At 42.8% G+C, this 18,146-nt stretch overlaps 1 protein-coding gene across 3 annotated transcripts in view; it reads left to right on the top strand.

The window, feature by feature from the left end:
* Window positions 1–18,146, top strand: part of OSMR (oncostatin M receptor) — a 180,319-nt gene that overhangs the window by 147,503 nt on the left and 14,670 nt on the right. For all 3 annotated transcript variants that reach the window (XM_069745926.1, XM_069745927.1, XM_069745928.1), the window contains 9 exons: window positions 5,159–5,304; window positions 5,863–5,984; window positions 6,719–6,884; window positions 8,027–8,109; window positions 9,055–9,274; window positions 9,501–9,683; window positions 13,970–14,071; window positions 15,736–15,891; window positions 15,962–16,117. In XM_069745926.1, the coding sequence (XP_069602027.1) occupies window positions 5,159–5,304; window positions 5,863–5,984; window positions 6,719–6,884; window positions 8,027–8,109; window positions 9,055–9,274; window positions 9,501–9,683; window positions 13,970–14,071; window positions 15,736–15,891; window positions 15,962–16,117 (1,334 nt within the window). The remainder of the gene's footprint in view (window positions 1–5,158; window positions 5,305–5,862; window positions 5,985–6,718; window positions 6,885–8,026; window positions 8,110–9,054; window positions 9,275–9,500; window positions 9,684–13,969; window positions 14,072–15,735; window positions 15,892–15,961; window positions 16,118–18,146) is intronic.

Here is an 18,146-nt window from a genome sequence, read left to right as displayed (position 1 = left end):
CTCCCTGTATACAGAGATACATGATAAGATCCTGTCTGCAGTCACCACTAGGGGGAGCTCCCTGTATACAGAGATACATGATAAGATCCTGTCTGCAGCCACCACTACGGGGAGCTCCCTGTATACAGAGATACATGATAAGATCCTGTCTGCAGTCACCACTAGGGGGAGCTCCCTGTATACAGAGATACATGATAAGATCCTGTCTGCAGTCACCACTAGGGGGAGCTCCCTGTATACAGAGATACATGATAAGATCCTGTCTGCAGCCACCACTAGGGGGAGCTCCCTGTATACAGAGATACATAAGATCCTGTCTGCAGTCACCACTAGGGGGAGCTCCTTGTATACAGAGATACATGATAAGATCCTGTCTGCAGCCACCACTAGGGGGAGTTCCCTGTATACAGAGATACATGATGATATTCTGTCTGCAGCCACCACTAGGGGGAGCTCCCTGTATACAGAGATACATGATAAGATCCTGTCTGCAGTCACCACTAGGGGGAGCTCCCTGTATACAGAGATACATGATAAGATCCTGTCTGCAGTCACCACTAGGGGGAGCTCCGTGTATACAGAGATACATGATAAGATCCTGTCTGCACCCACCACTAGGGGGAGCTCCCTGTATACAGAGATACATGATAAGATCCTGTCTGCAGCCACCACTAGGGGGAGCTCCCTGTATACAGAGATACATAAGATCCTGTCTGCAGTCACCACTAGGGGGAGCTCCTTGTATACAGAGATACATGATAAGATCCTGTCTGCAGCCACCACTAGGGGGAGTTCCCTGTATACAGAGATACATGATGATATTCTGTCTGCAGCCACCACTAGGGGGAGCTCCCTGTATACAGAGATACATGATAAGATCCTGTCTGCAGTCACCACTAGGGGGAGCTCCCTGTATACAGAGATACATGATAAGATCCTGTCTGCAGTCACCACTAGGGGGAGCTCCGTGTATACAGAGATACATGATAAGATCCTGTCTGCACCCACCACTAGGGGGAGCTCCCTGTATACAGAGATACATGATAAGATCCTGTCTGCACCCACCACTAGGGGGAGCTCCCTGTATACAGAGATACATGATAAGATCCTGTCTGCAGTCACCACTAGGGGGAGCTCCTTGTATACAGAGATACATGATAAGATCTTGTCTGCAGCCACCACTAGGGGGAGTTCCCTGTATACAGAGATACATGATGAGATTCTGTCTGCAGCCACCACTAGGGGGAGCTCCCTGTATACAGAGATACATGATAAGATCCTGTCTGCAGCCACCACTAGGGGGAGCTCCCTGTATACAGAGATACATGATAGGATCCTGTCTGCAGCCACCACTAGGGGGAGCTCCCTGTATACAGAGATACATGATAAGATCCTGTCTGCAGCCACCACTAGGGGGAGCTCCCTGTATACAGAGATACATAAGACCCTGTCTGCAGTCACCACTAGGGGGAGCTCCTTGTATACAGAGATACATGATAAGATCCTGTCTGCAGCCACCACTAGGGGGAGTTCCCTGTATACAGAGATACATGATAAGATCCTGTCTGCAGCCACCACTAGGGGGAGCTCCCTGTATACAGAGATACATAAGACCCTGTCTGCAGTCACCACTAGGGGGAGCTCCTTGTATACAGAGATACATGATAAGATCCTGTCTGCAGCCACCACTAGGGGGAGTTCCCTGTATACAGAGATACATGATAAGATCCTGTCTGCAGCCACCACTAGGGGGAGCTCCCTGTATACAGAGATACATGATAAGATCCTGTCTGCAGCCACCACTAGGGGGAGCTCCCTGTATACAGAGATACATGATGAGACCCTGTCTGCAGTCACCACTAGGGGGAGCTCCTTGTATACAGAGATACATGATAAGATCCTGTCTGCAGCCACCACTAGGGGGAGCTCCCTGTATACAGAGATACATGATAAGATCCTGTCTGCAGCCACCACTAGGGGGAGTTCCCTGTATACAGAGATACATGATAAGATCCTGTCTGCAGCCACCACTAGGGGGAGTTCCCTGTATACAGAGATACATGATAAGACCCTGTCTGCAGTCACCACTAGGGGGAGCTCCTTGTATACAGAGATACATGATAAGATCCTGTCTGCAGCCACCACTAGGGGGAGTTCCCTGTATACAGAGATACATGATAAGATCCTGTCTGCAGCCACCACTAGGGGGAGTTCCCTGTATACAGAGATACATGATAAGACCCTGTCTGCAGTCACCACTAGGGGGAGCTCCTTGTATACAGAGATACATGATAAGATCCTGTCTGCAGCCACCACTAGGGGGAGTTCCCTGTATATAGAGATACATGATAAGATCCTGTCTGCAGCCACCACTAGGGGGAGCTCCTTGTATACAGAGATACATGATAAGATCCTGTCTGCAGCCACCACTAGGGGGAGTTCCCTGTATACAGAGATACATGATAAGATCCTGTCTGCAGCCACCACTAGGGGGAGCTCCCTGTATACAGAGATACATGATAAGATCCTGTCTGCAGTCACCACTAGGGGGAGCTCCCTGTATACAGAGGACATGATAAGATTCTGTCTGCAGTCACCACTAGGGGGAGCTCCTTGTATACAGAGATACATGATAAGATCCTGTCTGCAGCCACCACTAGGGGGAGCTCCCTGTATACAGAGATACATGATAAGATCCTGTCTGCAGCCACCACTAGGAGGAGCTCCCTGTATACAGAGATACATGATAAGATCCTGTCTACAGCCACCACTAGGGGGAGCTCCCTGTATACAGAGATACATGATGAGATCCTGTCTGCAGCCACCACTAGGGGGAGCTCCCTGTATACAGAGATACATGATAAGATCCTGTCTGCAGCCACCACTAGGAGGAGCTCCCTGTATACCGAGATACATGATAAGATCCTGTCTACAGCCACCACTAGGGGGAGCTCCCTGTATACAGAGATACATGATAAGATCCTGTCTGCAGTCACCACTAGGGGGAGCTCCCTCTATACAGAGATACATGATAAGATCCTGTCTACAACCACCACTAGGGGGAGCTCCCTGTATACAGAGATACATGATAAGATCCTGTCTGCAGCCACCACTAGGGGGAGCTCCCTGTATACAGAGATACATGATAAGATCCTGTCTGCAGTCACCACTAGGGGGAGCTCCCTCTATACAGAGATACATGATAAGATCCTGTCTACAACCACCACTAGGGGGAGCTCCCTGTATACAGAGATACATGATAAGATCCTGTCTGCAGCCACCACTAGGGGGAGCTCCCTGTATACAGAGATACATGATAAGATCCTCTCTGCAGCCACCACTAGGAGGAGCTCCCTGTATACAGAGATACATGATAAGATCCTGTCTACAGCCACCACTAGGGGGAGCTCCATACTCACCTTAATGTGGTGCAAATGAAAAAAACCTGTCCTGCAAAAAAAATAAAAAACACACCCTCATATGGGTATAAAAATGAAAATATTATGGCTTTTAAAATACAGCAATGAAAAGGCTAAGGAATTTTTTTTTTTTTAAATTTTGTCCTTAACCCCTTCAACCACGGACCATTTTCAGTTTTTTCATTTTAATTTTTTGCTCCCCTTCATCCCAGAGTCAGAACTATTTTATTTTTCTGTCACTATGCCCGTGTCACAGCTTATTTGTTGTGGGAAGAGTTGTACTTTTGAATGACACTATTGATTTTACTATATAATGTACTGGAAAACGGTAAAATTGTCAAAAATATTGTTGCGGTGACCCAAAAACTATGATTCTGGAGTTTCCATTTTTTTTTTCTTGTTACGCTGTTTACCGATCGGATTAATTCTTGTTATATATTGATAGATCGGGCGATTCTGAACGCGGTGATATCAAATATGTGTATTTTGATTTTGTTTTATTGTTTTATTTTGAATGGGGCAAAAGGGGGGGTGATCTGAACCTTTATTTTTTTTTAAATGTTTTTAAAAACATTTTTTTACTTGCTTTAATAGTCTCCCTAGGAGACCTGACGCTTCGATCTTCTGATCACTTGTCCTATAGATAGTGGGGCTTCTGCCTGTTTCCTCTGTCGCGAAGGGGTTAAAGGGAATCTGTCTGCAGGCTTTTGTTATTTAATCTGAGCGCAGCACGATGTAGGGGCTGAGACCCTGATTTTAGGGATGTATGACTTAGAGTCCCTGTTTAGTAGACAAAGTATATGTAGCAGTGTATAACCCCGCCCACACCACTGATTGGCAGCTTCCTGCATCAACTGCCAATCAGTGTTGTGGGCGGGGGTTACACAGATTAGCCTGACTAGCCAGCAAGTGACACCTAGTCCTGCAGTGATAATCTCCTGTTGATAAAACACTGATTGTATTAAAACTATAGAACTCAGGGCAATAAGTGGAACATCCCTGGAATCGGGCTTTCTTTCCCTATTTTATGTTGCTGTCGGATTAAGTAACAAAAACCTGCTGACAGATCCCCTTTAAGAAGTTGTTTCTTTTATGATCACATAATTTCTGGCTTTGTGCTACCCTCTAGTGGCTAAATGTGGAAGTGTGCAAAATCACTAAAGCGTTATTCAAACAATAATAATAATAAGTTATCCCCTATACTGATACGTTGCAGATCTCTGGGAGCCGGACTGCTATGACCTCTCCACTTTCTCAATCTTGAGGCTCTGCAGTCGCATCTTGAATGGAGTAGAAGCTGAGCATGGCCACCTCTGCTACATTCATGAAGGGGCTGCAGAGGTCACTTTTTTGGGGGTTCAGGGATCTGATCTGGGGATTGCTAGGGGTCCCAGCAGTTGATCCCACAGCAATCAGTTTCTTACCCCCTACACTGAGGTAACTTGTTTCTTGGGAGTAACTGTTTAATAATACTGCATGGAGCTTTATTTGGAGCGATTGTCCAGATGGCGCAGCCCCTTTAAGAACAGGTGGGTTCCTCCTGGTGTGATGTCAGAGCTGTGACCAATCAGATGTCTCCCCCTGCTGCTCCCACCCCTGCAGTCTCATGCACAGACTGTAATGTGATCCCTCTCATTGCACACTGCAGCTGCATCCCCCTCCTCTCCCTCCTACCTTTCTACTCCTTATCGTATTATATCTACATTTATATTTCATAACTTTTTTTTTTTTTTTTAAAGGTTTTCTATGAAATCCTATTCCTGCGAAAGAGATCAGTGTGTTTTGCCGATTCAGGAGGATCAGCCGGTGTATAACTTTACCATGACGGCTAAAAACCTCCTAGGAGAGAGGAGCATCGACTCCATGGTGCGTCTACACCAGAGAGGTACGACTTATCTGTGCACCCGGGTGGATGCAGCGTATCACAGAGCAATAACATAAATCCGACGGTTAATAATGAGCTGTAGAATTTATACAAGTAAACACAATAAATAGCTGCAAATTAATATTCCATGTCTAATAATCTGCCATAAATGGATGCGACTGTTGTCGAATGATCGTTGTCGAAGCCATCTTTCTTTAAAAAAAAAACTTGGTAAATTAAAAAAAATAGATGTAAAACTTCAGTGGTCACATGAATATTGATGAACGCACATGTTCGAATAAGGTGTTATCTGAGCATGCTCGGGTGCTAACCGAGTGTTTTCGGCATCCTCAAAAAATATGTTTGACACCCCGCAATCCCTGCACGTGTTGCGCGAGACATGCAGCCGCGGGGACTCGAACGTATTATTCAAGCATGCCGAAAACACTTGGTTAGCAGCCGAGCATGCTCAGATAACACCTTATCCCAAGTCCTGAATCGTGTCTACAGTGTTTCACTCTTCTTCGCTCTTTTCCGGATTGTTACAGAGTTTTATGTAACTCTTCTTACTTTTCCCAGTTCTGCTCTTTCCTCCTTCCAATTTAAGAGCAACTCACCAGAACGCTTGTGTGATCTTATTGTCCTGGTCCCTGCGAGCAGATTACACCGCCCTGCAGATCCGGTGTCAGGTGAAGGACCTGGTAAGTGAGGACTGGAGCATGAATATTCCAAAATCGTTAGCTGCCCCGTTGAGTTCCAGGGTCCTAATGCAACTGCCGCCTCTGCCCCTCCATGCTATAATATATAAAAGCCCAGAAACAGTCATCTGGGCGGAGCCATTTGTATAAATAGCCAACCAGTATTACTTCCTGCTCCACCCTCTGATTTCTGGCACCTGCCCTACACTCAGCACCAAAGACAATTGCACTCAGCTCAGCAGGAGGATTAAACTAGGCAAAATGTCAGAGGAAAGGCTCCGCCCAGATGACTGGTTGGGAGTCATTATAATACAACATTAATACAAATAAAAAAAACCATCTGTATTAATCATGTTGATATAGGTTGTAAAGAGCCCCATGATGCATACATACAGGGTAAGAGATGACTTCTGCTTGTTGAGCGTCAGCTATGTATACCTACTAACATGACTGTAGTACATTAGAAATATTTAAGTCCCGCCCCCGAGGAACACCACAAACCATTCTTTTACAAAGCTCACAGGCTGGAAAGAGAAACTTACTTTGGTTTTATGTAAATTGGAGCCTTTTTGGAGGCAGGAACAGCTTCTTCTCATTTTCTGGCATTGTATCTGAAACATCAGAACAATCCTGGAAGATTTAGGGCCACCGGCAGGTCTCCGAGTGGGACTGTATTCTATGGAATGTCGGAACCCAGAGATTTTGAATATTTTTTTTTTCTCAATCCAATTAATTAGGTCAACGTGACAAGTAGAGGAAAAGGTCCAACAGAGATATACAAAGTCATCCTGGGCGGGTTACAGCCGGATACAAACTATGACCTGAGGGTGCGCTGTATGGCGGAGTCATCACTGGCAGGATGGAGCAGCTGGAGTCATCTGGCAGTCAAGACCCGGGAAGATGGTAGGTACTACGTTTACTAGAAAAGTAAGAGCTTTTTTTGTTTTTTCAAGAAAAATGAAGTTCCTGAGGACAGCTATATTGGAAGCTTTCCTGTGATACGTGTGCTTTACAATAAAAAGGAGTCCGTGATCAGAAGTGTCCGTAGACTCGATACAGTAACGGGGAGTGACACTGAGCTGCATACAGAGCCATCCCTGTGTATATAGTGTTACTATCCTGCCTTATCTAGACGTCCAGCATGACACTAGAGCTGTTATTAACAATGATGAGATGCCTCTTCACATCATGTTCCAGTCTGTACAGCACAGCTGATAGGGAAGCTATGCAGCAGGACAACAGTGCTGTTCTAAACAATGATGAGATGCCTCTACTCATCATGTTCCATCCAGTCTGTACAGCACAGGTGATAGGTAAACTATGCAGGACACTAGAGCTGTTATTAACAATGATAAGATGCCTCTTCACATCATGTTCCAGTCTGTACTGCACAACTAATAGGTAAACTATGCAGGACAACAGAGCTGTTATTAACAATGAGATGTCTCTGCTCATTATATCCCAGTCTGTACAGCACAGCCGATAGGTAAACTATGCGGCAGAACAATAGAGCTGTTATTAACAATGATAAGATGTCTCTGCTCATCATGTCCCAGTCTGTACAGTACAGCTGATAGGTAAACTATCCAGCAGTACAATAAAGCTGTTATTAACAATAAGATGTCTCTGCTCATATGTTCCAGTCTGTACAGCACAGCTGATAGGTAAATTATCCAGCAGGACAATAGAGCTGTTATTAACAATGATATGTCTCTGCTCATTCTGTCCCAGTCTGTACAGCACAGCTCTTAGGTAAACTGCACTAAGAGAGACAAACACTCTCTTTACATGAGTTTTATATACTGTGTATACACAGTAGGGTGGACTCACTACTCTCTGTATGAAGCTGTGTGTACGGAGCGCCTCCTAGTGATGGATCCAGGCAGAAAGCATTCTATAAGTTACTTCTATGGCTGTGCTCTTCCTGTGTGGCCCCCTTAGACCCTGAGGCCCGTAGCATTTGGTTTAGCTGTAGTTATACACACAAACAGGTAGAAAAAGTATCACATTTTAATAATCTACTATTTCTTGGACATTAATTTTAGCCCCTACGGGAGCTCTGGATGTTTGGAGATCTGTTATGGAGGAGGATGATGATGATAAAAGGATTGTTATCCTCCACTGGAAAGTGAGTATGGGCTCTATAGTTTCACTGCTTTTACAGTAAAGAATCCCTTTCCTTGGATGTAGTAGATGCCCCTTGCCATCATTGCAGGCGTACAGGTGAAAAGATTATTGGCTGTTTTACTGAACAACCCCAAGTTTGACCACCTGTCTTGGTTTTGGGGTCCACCCATTCCCTTAATAACCTGGGCACACTGCATTGCACCATGATTTTATTTGGCTCGGCAGCAGCTGCCTGGCATTGGTCACTACGGCGGAGTTTACTGTTGACCACCAGGCCCTATCGATGTCCGTCTTACAGGTTAGATAATAATTGTTCACTTTTCTTGCTTTCTTTGCCCTCCATACCGATCTCAAAATTTCTAGTAAACTGTGCATGTACCAAAGCTATATTTTGCTTTTCAACTTTCTTCTGCGCATGCGCCGGTCTTGGCATCATTTCTGGGTCAATGGCTTTATCACTCGCTGCTGCAACATCCGCTCCGTTTTACATAGACGTTGCAGGGCAAATAATGAAGCCATTGAACCATAAGCAACACCAGGACCGGCGCATGCGCAGAAGAGGGCAAGACATTGGATGTACTTTTAAAGGGATTGTCCGGGACTTTAACAATGATGATGGCCTATCCTTAGGATACTCGGCACTCCTGCTGTTTAGCTTTTCCCAGTGTCGGCGGCCGAAACTGCACAGCACAGCTCCATCGACTGTATAGTGGTCACTGATGGGTACTGCACATCCGTCCCCTATTCAAATCAATAGGGATTAGAGGTGTAGTACCCGCCATGGCCACCATTTCATCGACGGAGCTGTTCTGTGCAGACCAGCGGGGTACCGAGTGTCGCACCCCGTACCGATCACACAATTATGACCACCAACCCATTTAATTGATGTTATGTTTGGATACTTTCTTCAGACTTTTAAACTTATTTCTTTACAATTATTTTGAAGCCTTCATCGATATTCAAAGCCAATGGAAATATCTCTCACTATCATATAAAAGTGCGGCCGCTAGAGGGCGCTCCGACAGAAAAGGAGATCAGCGTCTCAGGTGTGAACAGCACCCAAATATCCATAGGGAGACAAGTGTATACGATCAGCATCACGGCACACAATAGTGCTGGAGGATCAACACCTGCGGAGCTGAGGGTCCCAGCAAACACTGCAAAAGGTATAGGGGACGCTGGAGGGATTGGTGCGAGAGAGAATACTTAGAATTATCATTATTGTGTAGTATTCATTATTACGTGACCCACTACAGTTTTTTGATAAAATTCCGATAATCCGGCACTTCATCCGAGGAGATTGTCAGATTACTGGAATTTTCTCATCTATTACTTTTACACGAGTTTTGGGGTTACATTACTAATCACATGTGTCCTCCTGTAATAATTTAGGCTCTAATTTAATAATTACTGAAAGAACGTCCGGCAGAGATGGAGGCGTTATTGTAAAATGGCGAAAGATGCCCGGCGCTCACGGACATGTCGTGGAATGGTGCGCCGCGCCAAGATCTCCTCATTGTGACCTACAGTGGAAAAAGTACAACGCCACCGTCCAGAGCGACGTCATCGTATCCCGTAAGAACAGTAACGTTAAAAAAAAAAAAATTTGCAAACTTAAAGGGGTGTGAAAACTTTAAAAAATATTTTGTATTTATTTATTTTTTAATTGCTCCAGTGCATTAGCATACAAAAAAAAAAATTAAGCAATTTTGTAAGCAGTCTTCATTACAAATGCCTTAGGCTGGAGTCACACTCGGCGTAAGACAATACGGTCCGTATATTACGGCCGTAATATGCCGAAAATTCCCCAAAATAGTGGTCCGTAGCTCCTCCGTAGGCAGGGTGTTTCAGCGTTTTTTGCGCATGGCATCCTCCGTATGTAATCCGTATGGCAGCCGTACTGCGTGTTTTTCTCGCAGGCTTGCAAAACCGACATACGGCTATACAAGGGATCCATGTGTAAAAGAAAAAAAAAAAAAACATATATACTGTATATATATATATATATATATATATATATATATATATATGTATGTCGGTAGACACATATATGTATATATATTATTACTTTATACAGCGCTAGATAGCTTTAAAGCCGGTAATTCAATTACCGGCTTTTGCTTTCTCCTTCCTAAACCCGACATGATATGAGACCTGGTTACATACAGTAAACCATCTCATATCACCATTTTTTTTTACATATTCCACACTACTAATGTTAGTAGTGTGTATATGCAAAATTTGGTCGTTCTATCTACTAAATTAAACGGTTAAATGGCGGAAAAAATTGGCGTGGGCTCCCGCGCAATTTTCTCCGCCAGAATAGTAAAGCCAGTGCCTGAGGGCAGATATTAATAGCCTGGAGAGGGTCCACGGTTATTGGCCCCCCCTGGCTAAAAACATCTGCCCCCAGCCACCCCAGAAAAGGCACATCTGGAAGATGCGCCTATTCTGGCACTTGGCCACTCTCTTCCCATTCCCATGTAGCGGTGGGATATGGGGTAATGAAGGGTTAATGTCACCTTGCTATTGTAAGGTGACATTAAGCCAGATTAATAATGGAGAGGCGTCAATTATGACACCTATCCATTATTAATCCAATAGTAGTAAAGGGTTAAAAAATACACAAACACATTATTAAAAAGTATTTTAATGAAAAAATCACAAAGGTTGTTGTAATATTTTATTCTACGCTCAATACACTCACTGAAGACCCTCGATCTGTAACAAAAAAAAATAATAAACCAACAATATCCTTACCTTCCGAAGATCTGTAACGTCCCACGATGTACATCCATCTGAAGGGGTTAAAATATTTTGCAGCAAGGAGCTCTGCTAATGCAGCGCTGCTCCTTGCTGCAAAACCCCGGAGAATGAAGGTAAAGTAGGTCAATGACCTATATTTACCTTCATTTGCGGTGAGGCGCCCTCTGCTGGTTGTCCCTAGATCGTGGGAACTTTCCTAGAAAGCTCCCAGGCTCGAGTTCATATGAGGACAACTGTTGTGAATTCCGCTCTTGGGCTCCCTCCGGTGGTTGTAAGTAGCATTTTTGTGAGTTCTGCTCTTGGGCTCCCTCCTGTGGTTTTGAGTGGTATGGCTGCTTCTTGGATTTAGCTTCAGCAGCTGTTTTCACTGATCGTCTTTCTGGCTCGGCTATATTAGTCTGGCCTTATCCCTCATTCAATGCCAGTTGTCAATTGTTCCTGCCTGGAGTTATTGCTCTTAGGATTTTCCTGACACTCTGATCAGTTCAGCAAAAGCTAAGTCCTTGCTTTTCCTTTTGCAGTTCACTTGTTGTGGACTTGTTGTTCAGCACTTTCTATGTTTTGTTCATTTGTCCAGCTTATCAATATGGATTTATTCAGCTAGGCTGGAAGCTCTGGGCAGCAGAGTTTGCTCTCCACACCTTTAGTTAGGTGTGGAGATTTTTGCATTCCTCTGCGGTGGACTTTTTCTAGTTTTTATTACTGACCGCACAGCGTTCTGTCCTGTACTTTTTCTATCTAGCTAGAAGTGGCCTCCTGTGCTTAATCTTGTTTCATACTACGTATGTCTTTTCCTTCTCCTCTCACAGTCATTACTTGTGGGGGGCTAATCTATCCTTTGGGGATTTTCTCTGAGGCAAGATAGTTTTCCTGCTTCTATCTTTAGGGGTAGTTAGCTCTTAGGCTGTGACGAGATGCCTAGGCAGAGTTAGGAGCATTCCACGGCTACTTCTAGTGTTGTGTCGAGCTTAGGGACTGCGGTCAGTATAGTTACCACCTGCTCAGAGCTAGTCGCATGTCGCTCCTTAATCACCAGACCATAACAGACAACCAGCAGAGGTTGTCATAATTGACGCCTCTCCATTATTAATCTGGCTTAATGTCACCTTACAATAGCAAGGTGGCATTAACCCTTCATTACCCCATATCCCACCGCTACACGGGAATGGGAAGACAGTGGCCAAGTGCCAGAATAGGCGCATCTTCCAGATGTGCCTTTTCTGGGGTGGCTGGGGGCAGATGTTTTTAGCCAGGGGGGCCAATAACCGTGGACCCTCTCCAGGCTATTAATATCTGCCCTCAGTCACTGGCTTTACTACTCTGGCAGAGAAAATTGCGCGGGAGCCCACGCCAATTTTTTCCACCATTTAACCCTTTAATTTAGTAGATAGAACGGCCAAATTTTGCATATACACACTACTAACATTAGTAGTGTGGAATATGCAAAAAAATGGTGATATGAGATGGTTTACTGTATGTAAACCAGGTCTCATATCATGTCGGGTTTAGGAAGGAGAAAGCAAAAGCCGGCAATTGAATTACCGGCTTTTAAGCTGTCTAGCGCTGGAAGAAATATTAATATATATACATATATGTGTCTCACTGACATATATATATATATATATATATGTATATATACCTATTCTATGTGTACACATTTATTCTACCTATTCTACTGGAAGCTGTCAGTGTGATTTTACTGTACACCGCACTGAATTGCCGGCTTTTCTCTCTAACACCGCTGCGTATTTCTCGCAAGTCACACTGCTGGTCCGTGTGTAATCCGTATTTGTCTGGCTTCCATAGACTTTCATTGGCGATTTTTTTGCGCAATACGGTGACAAACGCAGCATGCTGCGATTTTCTACGGCCGTAGAAAGCCGTATAATACGGATCAGTAAAATACGGCAGATAGGAGCAGGGGCATAGAGAATAGTTGGGCCGTGTGTAATGCGTGTTTTACGGACGTATTTTATGCGCTCTTACGTCCGTAAAACACGGTAGTGTGACGCCGGCCTTATAGTTTGGTTTTTACAGCTTCTATACAGATCTGTTTCCATGGTGACAGACTACAAACAAACCCTTTGTAGTCTGATTTTTCCGGTGGAATTATTAACCTGTCCTGTTTGCAAAGATTCTTCATTTATTTATTTATTTTTTTACTATTTTAAGGGTATGTGCACACGTCAGGATTTCTTGCAGAAATTCTCCTGACAAAAAACGCATGCGTTTTTTCATGCGTTTTTGGTGCGTTTTTTGTGCGTTTTTTTCCCAAATGCATAGAATAGCGGGAAAAACGCAGAAAATCTGCAAAATTAATGAACATGCTGCTTTTTTTTTTTACCGTGATGCATTTTTTTTCACGGAAATGTGCACAAAACATGCAAAATGCATTCTAAATGATAGGATGCATAATGTATGCGTTTATAATGAGTTTTTATAGCGTTTTTACCGAGAAAAAAAACGCGAAAAAAACCTGAACGTGTGCACATTGGAGCTCGAAACAAAACTTGACCTTGGCTGCAAAAGTATACACACCCTTTAAAAAATAAATAAAGTAAATTACCTGGAAATATTAGCTACTTGTTTAAAAAAAAATCTATTGTTTTCCTATAGTACAGTAAAAAAAGTTTTTTTGTTTTTTAAAAAAATACAATTCACAGCACAGACTGCTTGTGCATACAGCCTTGTCCCCCCCAAAAATCACTGTGACCCCATAATATCCTTGTTGTCCCATTATATCTCATATAAACTTTAGGGCCCCGTATTAAATCACTGTGACCCCATAATGTCCGTGCTGTCCCCCATGATATCTAGAAAGGTGACAAAGGAATCAATTTACAACCTCTTTTTAACCCATAAGAGCCCATATATTAATCACTGTGAACCCATAATTGCCATTCTACCCCTATACTAGTCACAGACCCCATAATAACCAGTAGCCCCCATTATTATCACTGCTAACTGATAATTGCCATTCTGTTCCCATAAAAGCTACTTTAACTCAAAAATATTTACTGTGCCCCCCCATAACAGCCAATGAGACCCCAGAATATTATTATTAATAACAATGGTGAAATCTTACAACATTGCAGGAGACTTCAGACCAGGAGTAAGATACGAGTTCAGAATATACGGATCTACGGGCGACGGGGAACATCTCCTGGAGAAGAAAGAGGGGTACACGAAGGAGCTGGGTACATTCGGTTATATTCTACCGTATATATTGTAGTCTAGATTTTCTGTGTTATTTTACGGATTACATTCTGTTATATTTTTGTATATTTTATATCTATATTTTGCATTATACAGTTGCGTGAAAAAGTGATAGCCCCCTAAACCTAATAACTGGTTGGGCCGCTCATAGCAGCAACAACTGCAATCAAAGTGTTTGCGATAACTGGCAATGAGTCTTTTACAACGCTCTGGAGGGATTTTGGCCGCTCATCTTTGCCGAATTGTTGTAATTCTGCCACATTGGAGGTTTCCGAGCATGAACCGCCTTTTTACGATCATGCCGCAGCATCTCAATCGGATTAAAGTCAGGACTTTGACTAGGCCACTCCAAAGTCTTAATTTTGTTTTTCTTAACCCTGCTGTATTCTTCGGTCTGGGGAGACCGATTTTGAACTTTGGTATTTTTGGGGGTGTTCAAGATGCGGTTCTGAAACTTGTGGTTGATTGACTTAAATGAGGATGGGTCGGTCGGCCACGGGTTTCAGAGCCACATCTTGAATATTTTAAAGAATATTGAAGTTCAAGGTCGGTCGGTTTTGACCGAAGACAACAGCAGGGTTAAGCCATTCAGAGGTGGACTTGCTGGTGTGTTTTGGATCATTGTCCTGCTGCATAACCCAAGCGTGCTTCAGCTTGAGGTCATGAACAGATGGCCGGACATTCTGCTTCAGGATTTTTTGGGTAGACGGCAGAATTCATGGTTCCATTTACCACAGCAAGTCTTCCAGGTCCTGGAGTAGCAAAACAGCACCAGACCACCACATTTTACTGTTGGTATGATGTTCGTTTTCTGAAATAATTTTTACATCTACACCAGATGTAATGGGACATACACCTTCCAAAAAGTTCCACTTTTGTCTCATCAGTCCACAGAGTGTTCTCCCAAAAGTCTTGGTGATCATCAAGATGTTTTCTGGCAAAACTGAGATGAGCCTTTATGTTCTTATTGCTCAGCAGTGCTTTTCATCTTAAACTCTGTGTAGTGGTTTGCTAAAGTCTCAAAGCTTGAGAAATGGCCTTAGAACTTTATCCAGGCTGATAGTTCTCAATTACTTTGTTTCTCATTTGTTACAGAAATTCTTTGGATAGCGGCATGATCTCTAGCTTTTGAGGAACTTTTGGTTTACTTCATTTTGTCATGCAGGTCCTATGTAAGTGATTTCTAAATTGAAAACAGGTGTGGCAATAATCAGGCCTGGGTGTGGTTAGGGAATGTGAACTCAGCTTCCCAAAGATGTGATAAACCAAAGTTAAATTATGTTTCAAGGGGGTGGGAGGCAATCACTTTTTCATACCGAGCCATGTAGGTTTGGACTTCTTTTTCACTTAATAATAAAGACCTATAAACTGCTTTTTGTGGTTCCTTGTGTTATCTTTGTCTACTATTTACATTTGTGTGATGATCTGAAACACTTAAGTGTGACAAACATGAAAAGAATAGGAACTCAGGAAGGGTGCAAACACTTTCACACAACTGTAAATATATACATACACACTTATATTCTAGATTATGTAATTTGTATCCTGTTATATTCTATATCATAGTCTATATATGATTATATCTTGTTATATTCTATATTACATTCTAAATATATATTTTTGTGCATTTTTACTTTATTTTTAGCTTCTTCCGTGAAGCCAAATGTGAGAATCAGTAACATTAAAGCCAGGTCATTTTTCGTGGATTGGTCGCCATACCCCTTGGATGGGTCTCAGGAAGGATTTGTTACCGGATACAATGTTTTTGTGAACGATACAGGGAAAGGCTGCAGCCAGTCAGGTGAGGATCCCTACAGTCTATATGTCTATTTATCACATATCTATCTAATCTATCATTCATCTTTTCACAGACGACATGTGCAGATTTTATATCGAAGATCCAAATAAAATGCAGCTCACAATAACTCGACTAATACCGAATAGAAAATATAAGGTAGCTGTTGTGGCCATCACCGGTGGAGGAGAAACCCGTAGCGATGACAGTGGGGCCGACACTGCAGATGATGGTGAGTGTCATTTTATAATAATCAGTGATTATAGATATTGGATATATTGCCAAGTATCACATTTTATGCAATTTATGATGAACATTTTAGTTGTATTTATAGAGTGCACAAGATGCTACTTCTTAACTACAAATCTCACCATGTAGCAGGTATATAACTAGTGACTGCTACGACCACTAAATAAACAGCATGTACTGAGCTTGGATCTGTTACTGTACCTAAACTATAGACTTTCATTACTATATTTATGTACTGAGCTTGGATCTGTTGCTGTACCTATGCCCTAGACTTGTATGTATTACTATAATTATGTACTGAGCTTGGATCTGTTACTGTAACTAAACCATAGACTTTCATTACTATATTTATGTACTGAGCTTCGATCTGTTGCTGTATCTATGACCTAGACTTGTATGTACTACTATACTTATGTATTGAGCTTGGATCTGTTACTTTATCTACATTTTAGACTTTTGTCTTTTACCGAACATCTAATAACTGATCCTAGCATAGTACATGAGTGCGGTAATAAAAACATATTTAGAGCACGCACTAAAAGTAATTACATAAGAATATTAACAGAAACAAAATCTAGAAATCTAGAACATAGATACAGCACAATATTCAGTGTCAGTACATAAGTATGGTAATAAACAAATTTAAAATATAGATACAGTACCAAGTTCAGGGTAAGTACAGTACTTGAATATAGTAACAAATAAGACTAGAACTGTTGTGAATTCCGCTCTTGGGCTCCCTCCGGTGGTTGTTAGTGGCACTTTTGTGAGTTCTGCTCTTGGGCTCCCTCTTGTGGTTTCTAGTGGTATGGCTGCTCCTTGGAGTTAGCTGTCTTCAGCTGCTTCCACTGATCGTCTTTTCTGCTCGGCTATTTATGCCTGGCTCTGTCCTTCAGCCAGTGCCACTTGTAAATGGTTCCTGGTTGGATTCACATCTCTTTGGAGTTCCCTGTTATCCTGACCAGTTCAGCAAAGCTAAGTTTTTGCTTGCTCTTTTCTGTTCACAGATTGTGGACTTATCCGTTCTGTGCTTCTATGTTTGTCTAGCGTTATCAGTATGAATTAATTTTGTCTTGCTGGAAGCTCTGGGAAGCAGATTTACCCTCCACACCTTTAGTCAGGTGTGGAGATTTTTAGTAAACTCTGCGTGGATTTTTGTAGGGTTTAATGCTGACCACACAGTATTCCATCCTGTCCTATCTATCAAGTTAGACTGGCCTCCTGTGCTCATCCTGGTTTCATTCTGTGTATGTCTTTTCCCTCTCCACTCACAGTCATTATTTGTGGGGGGCTAATCTATCCTTTGGGGATTTTCTCTGAGGCAAGATAGTTTTCCTGCTTCTATCTTTAGGGGTAGTTAGCTCTTCGGCTGTGACGAGGTGCCTAGGGAGAGTTAGGAGCATTCCACGGCTACTTCTAGTGTTGTGTTGAGCTTAGGGACTGCGGTCAGTACAGTTACCACTTCCTTCAGAGCTCGTTCCATGTTGCTCCTAAACCACCGTATCATAACAGTACAAGTGGCCAAAAATGAATTAAATGCATCTAAAAAGAAGGAAAAGAAAGTTCTGAACCATTTTTTTTTCTGTGCTCTGGTTTGTCTTTTTTTTCCTCTTGATATCTGGGTGGTTCAGGATATATGCTCTGGCATTGATGTTCAGGGTTTGTTTTCTCGTGTGGATCAACTTGCTGCAAGAGTACAGATTATCCAGGACTATGTTGTCCAGACTCCGGCTTTAGAGCCTAGAATTCCTACTCCTGATTTGTTTTTTGGGGACAGATCCAAGTTTTTGAACTTTAAAAATAACTGCAAATTGTTTTTTGCTTTGAAACCCCGTTCTTCAGGTGATCCCATTCAGCAAGTAAAGATCATCATATCCTTGCTGCGTGGTGACCCTCAAGACTGGGCTTTTTCTCTTGAAACAGGGGATCCGGCATTATTGAATGTTGATGCATTTTTTCTAGCACTCGGATTATTGTATGACGAACCTAATTCTGTGGATCATGCAGAAAAA

Source organism: Ranitomeya imitator, chromosome 1 (genome assembly GCF_032444005.1).
Source record: "Ranitomeya imitator isolate aRanImi1 chromosome 1, aRanImi1.pri, whole genome shotgun sequence".
Taxonomy (NCBI): domain Eukaryota; kingdom Metazoa; phylum Chordata; class Amphibia; order Anura; family Dendrobatidae; genus Ranitomeya; species Ranitomeya imitator.
Note: the sequence above shows the minus strand (reverse complement) of the source record. Positions and strands in the feature narration are given on the sequence as shown.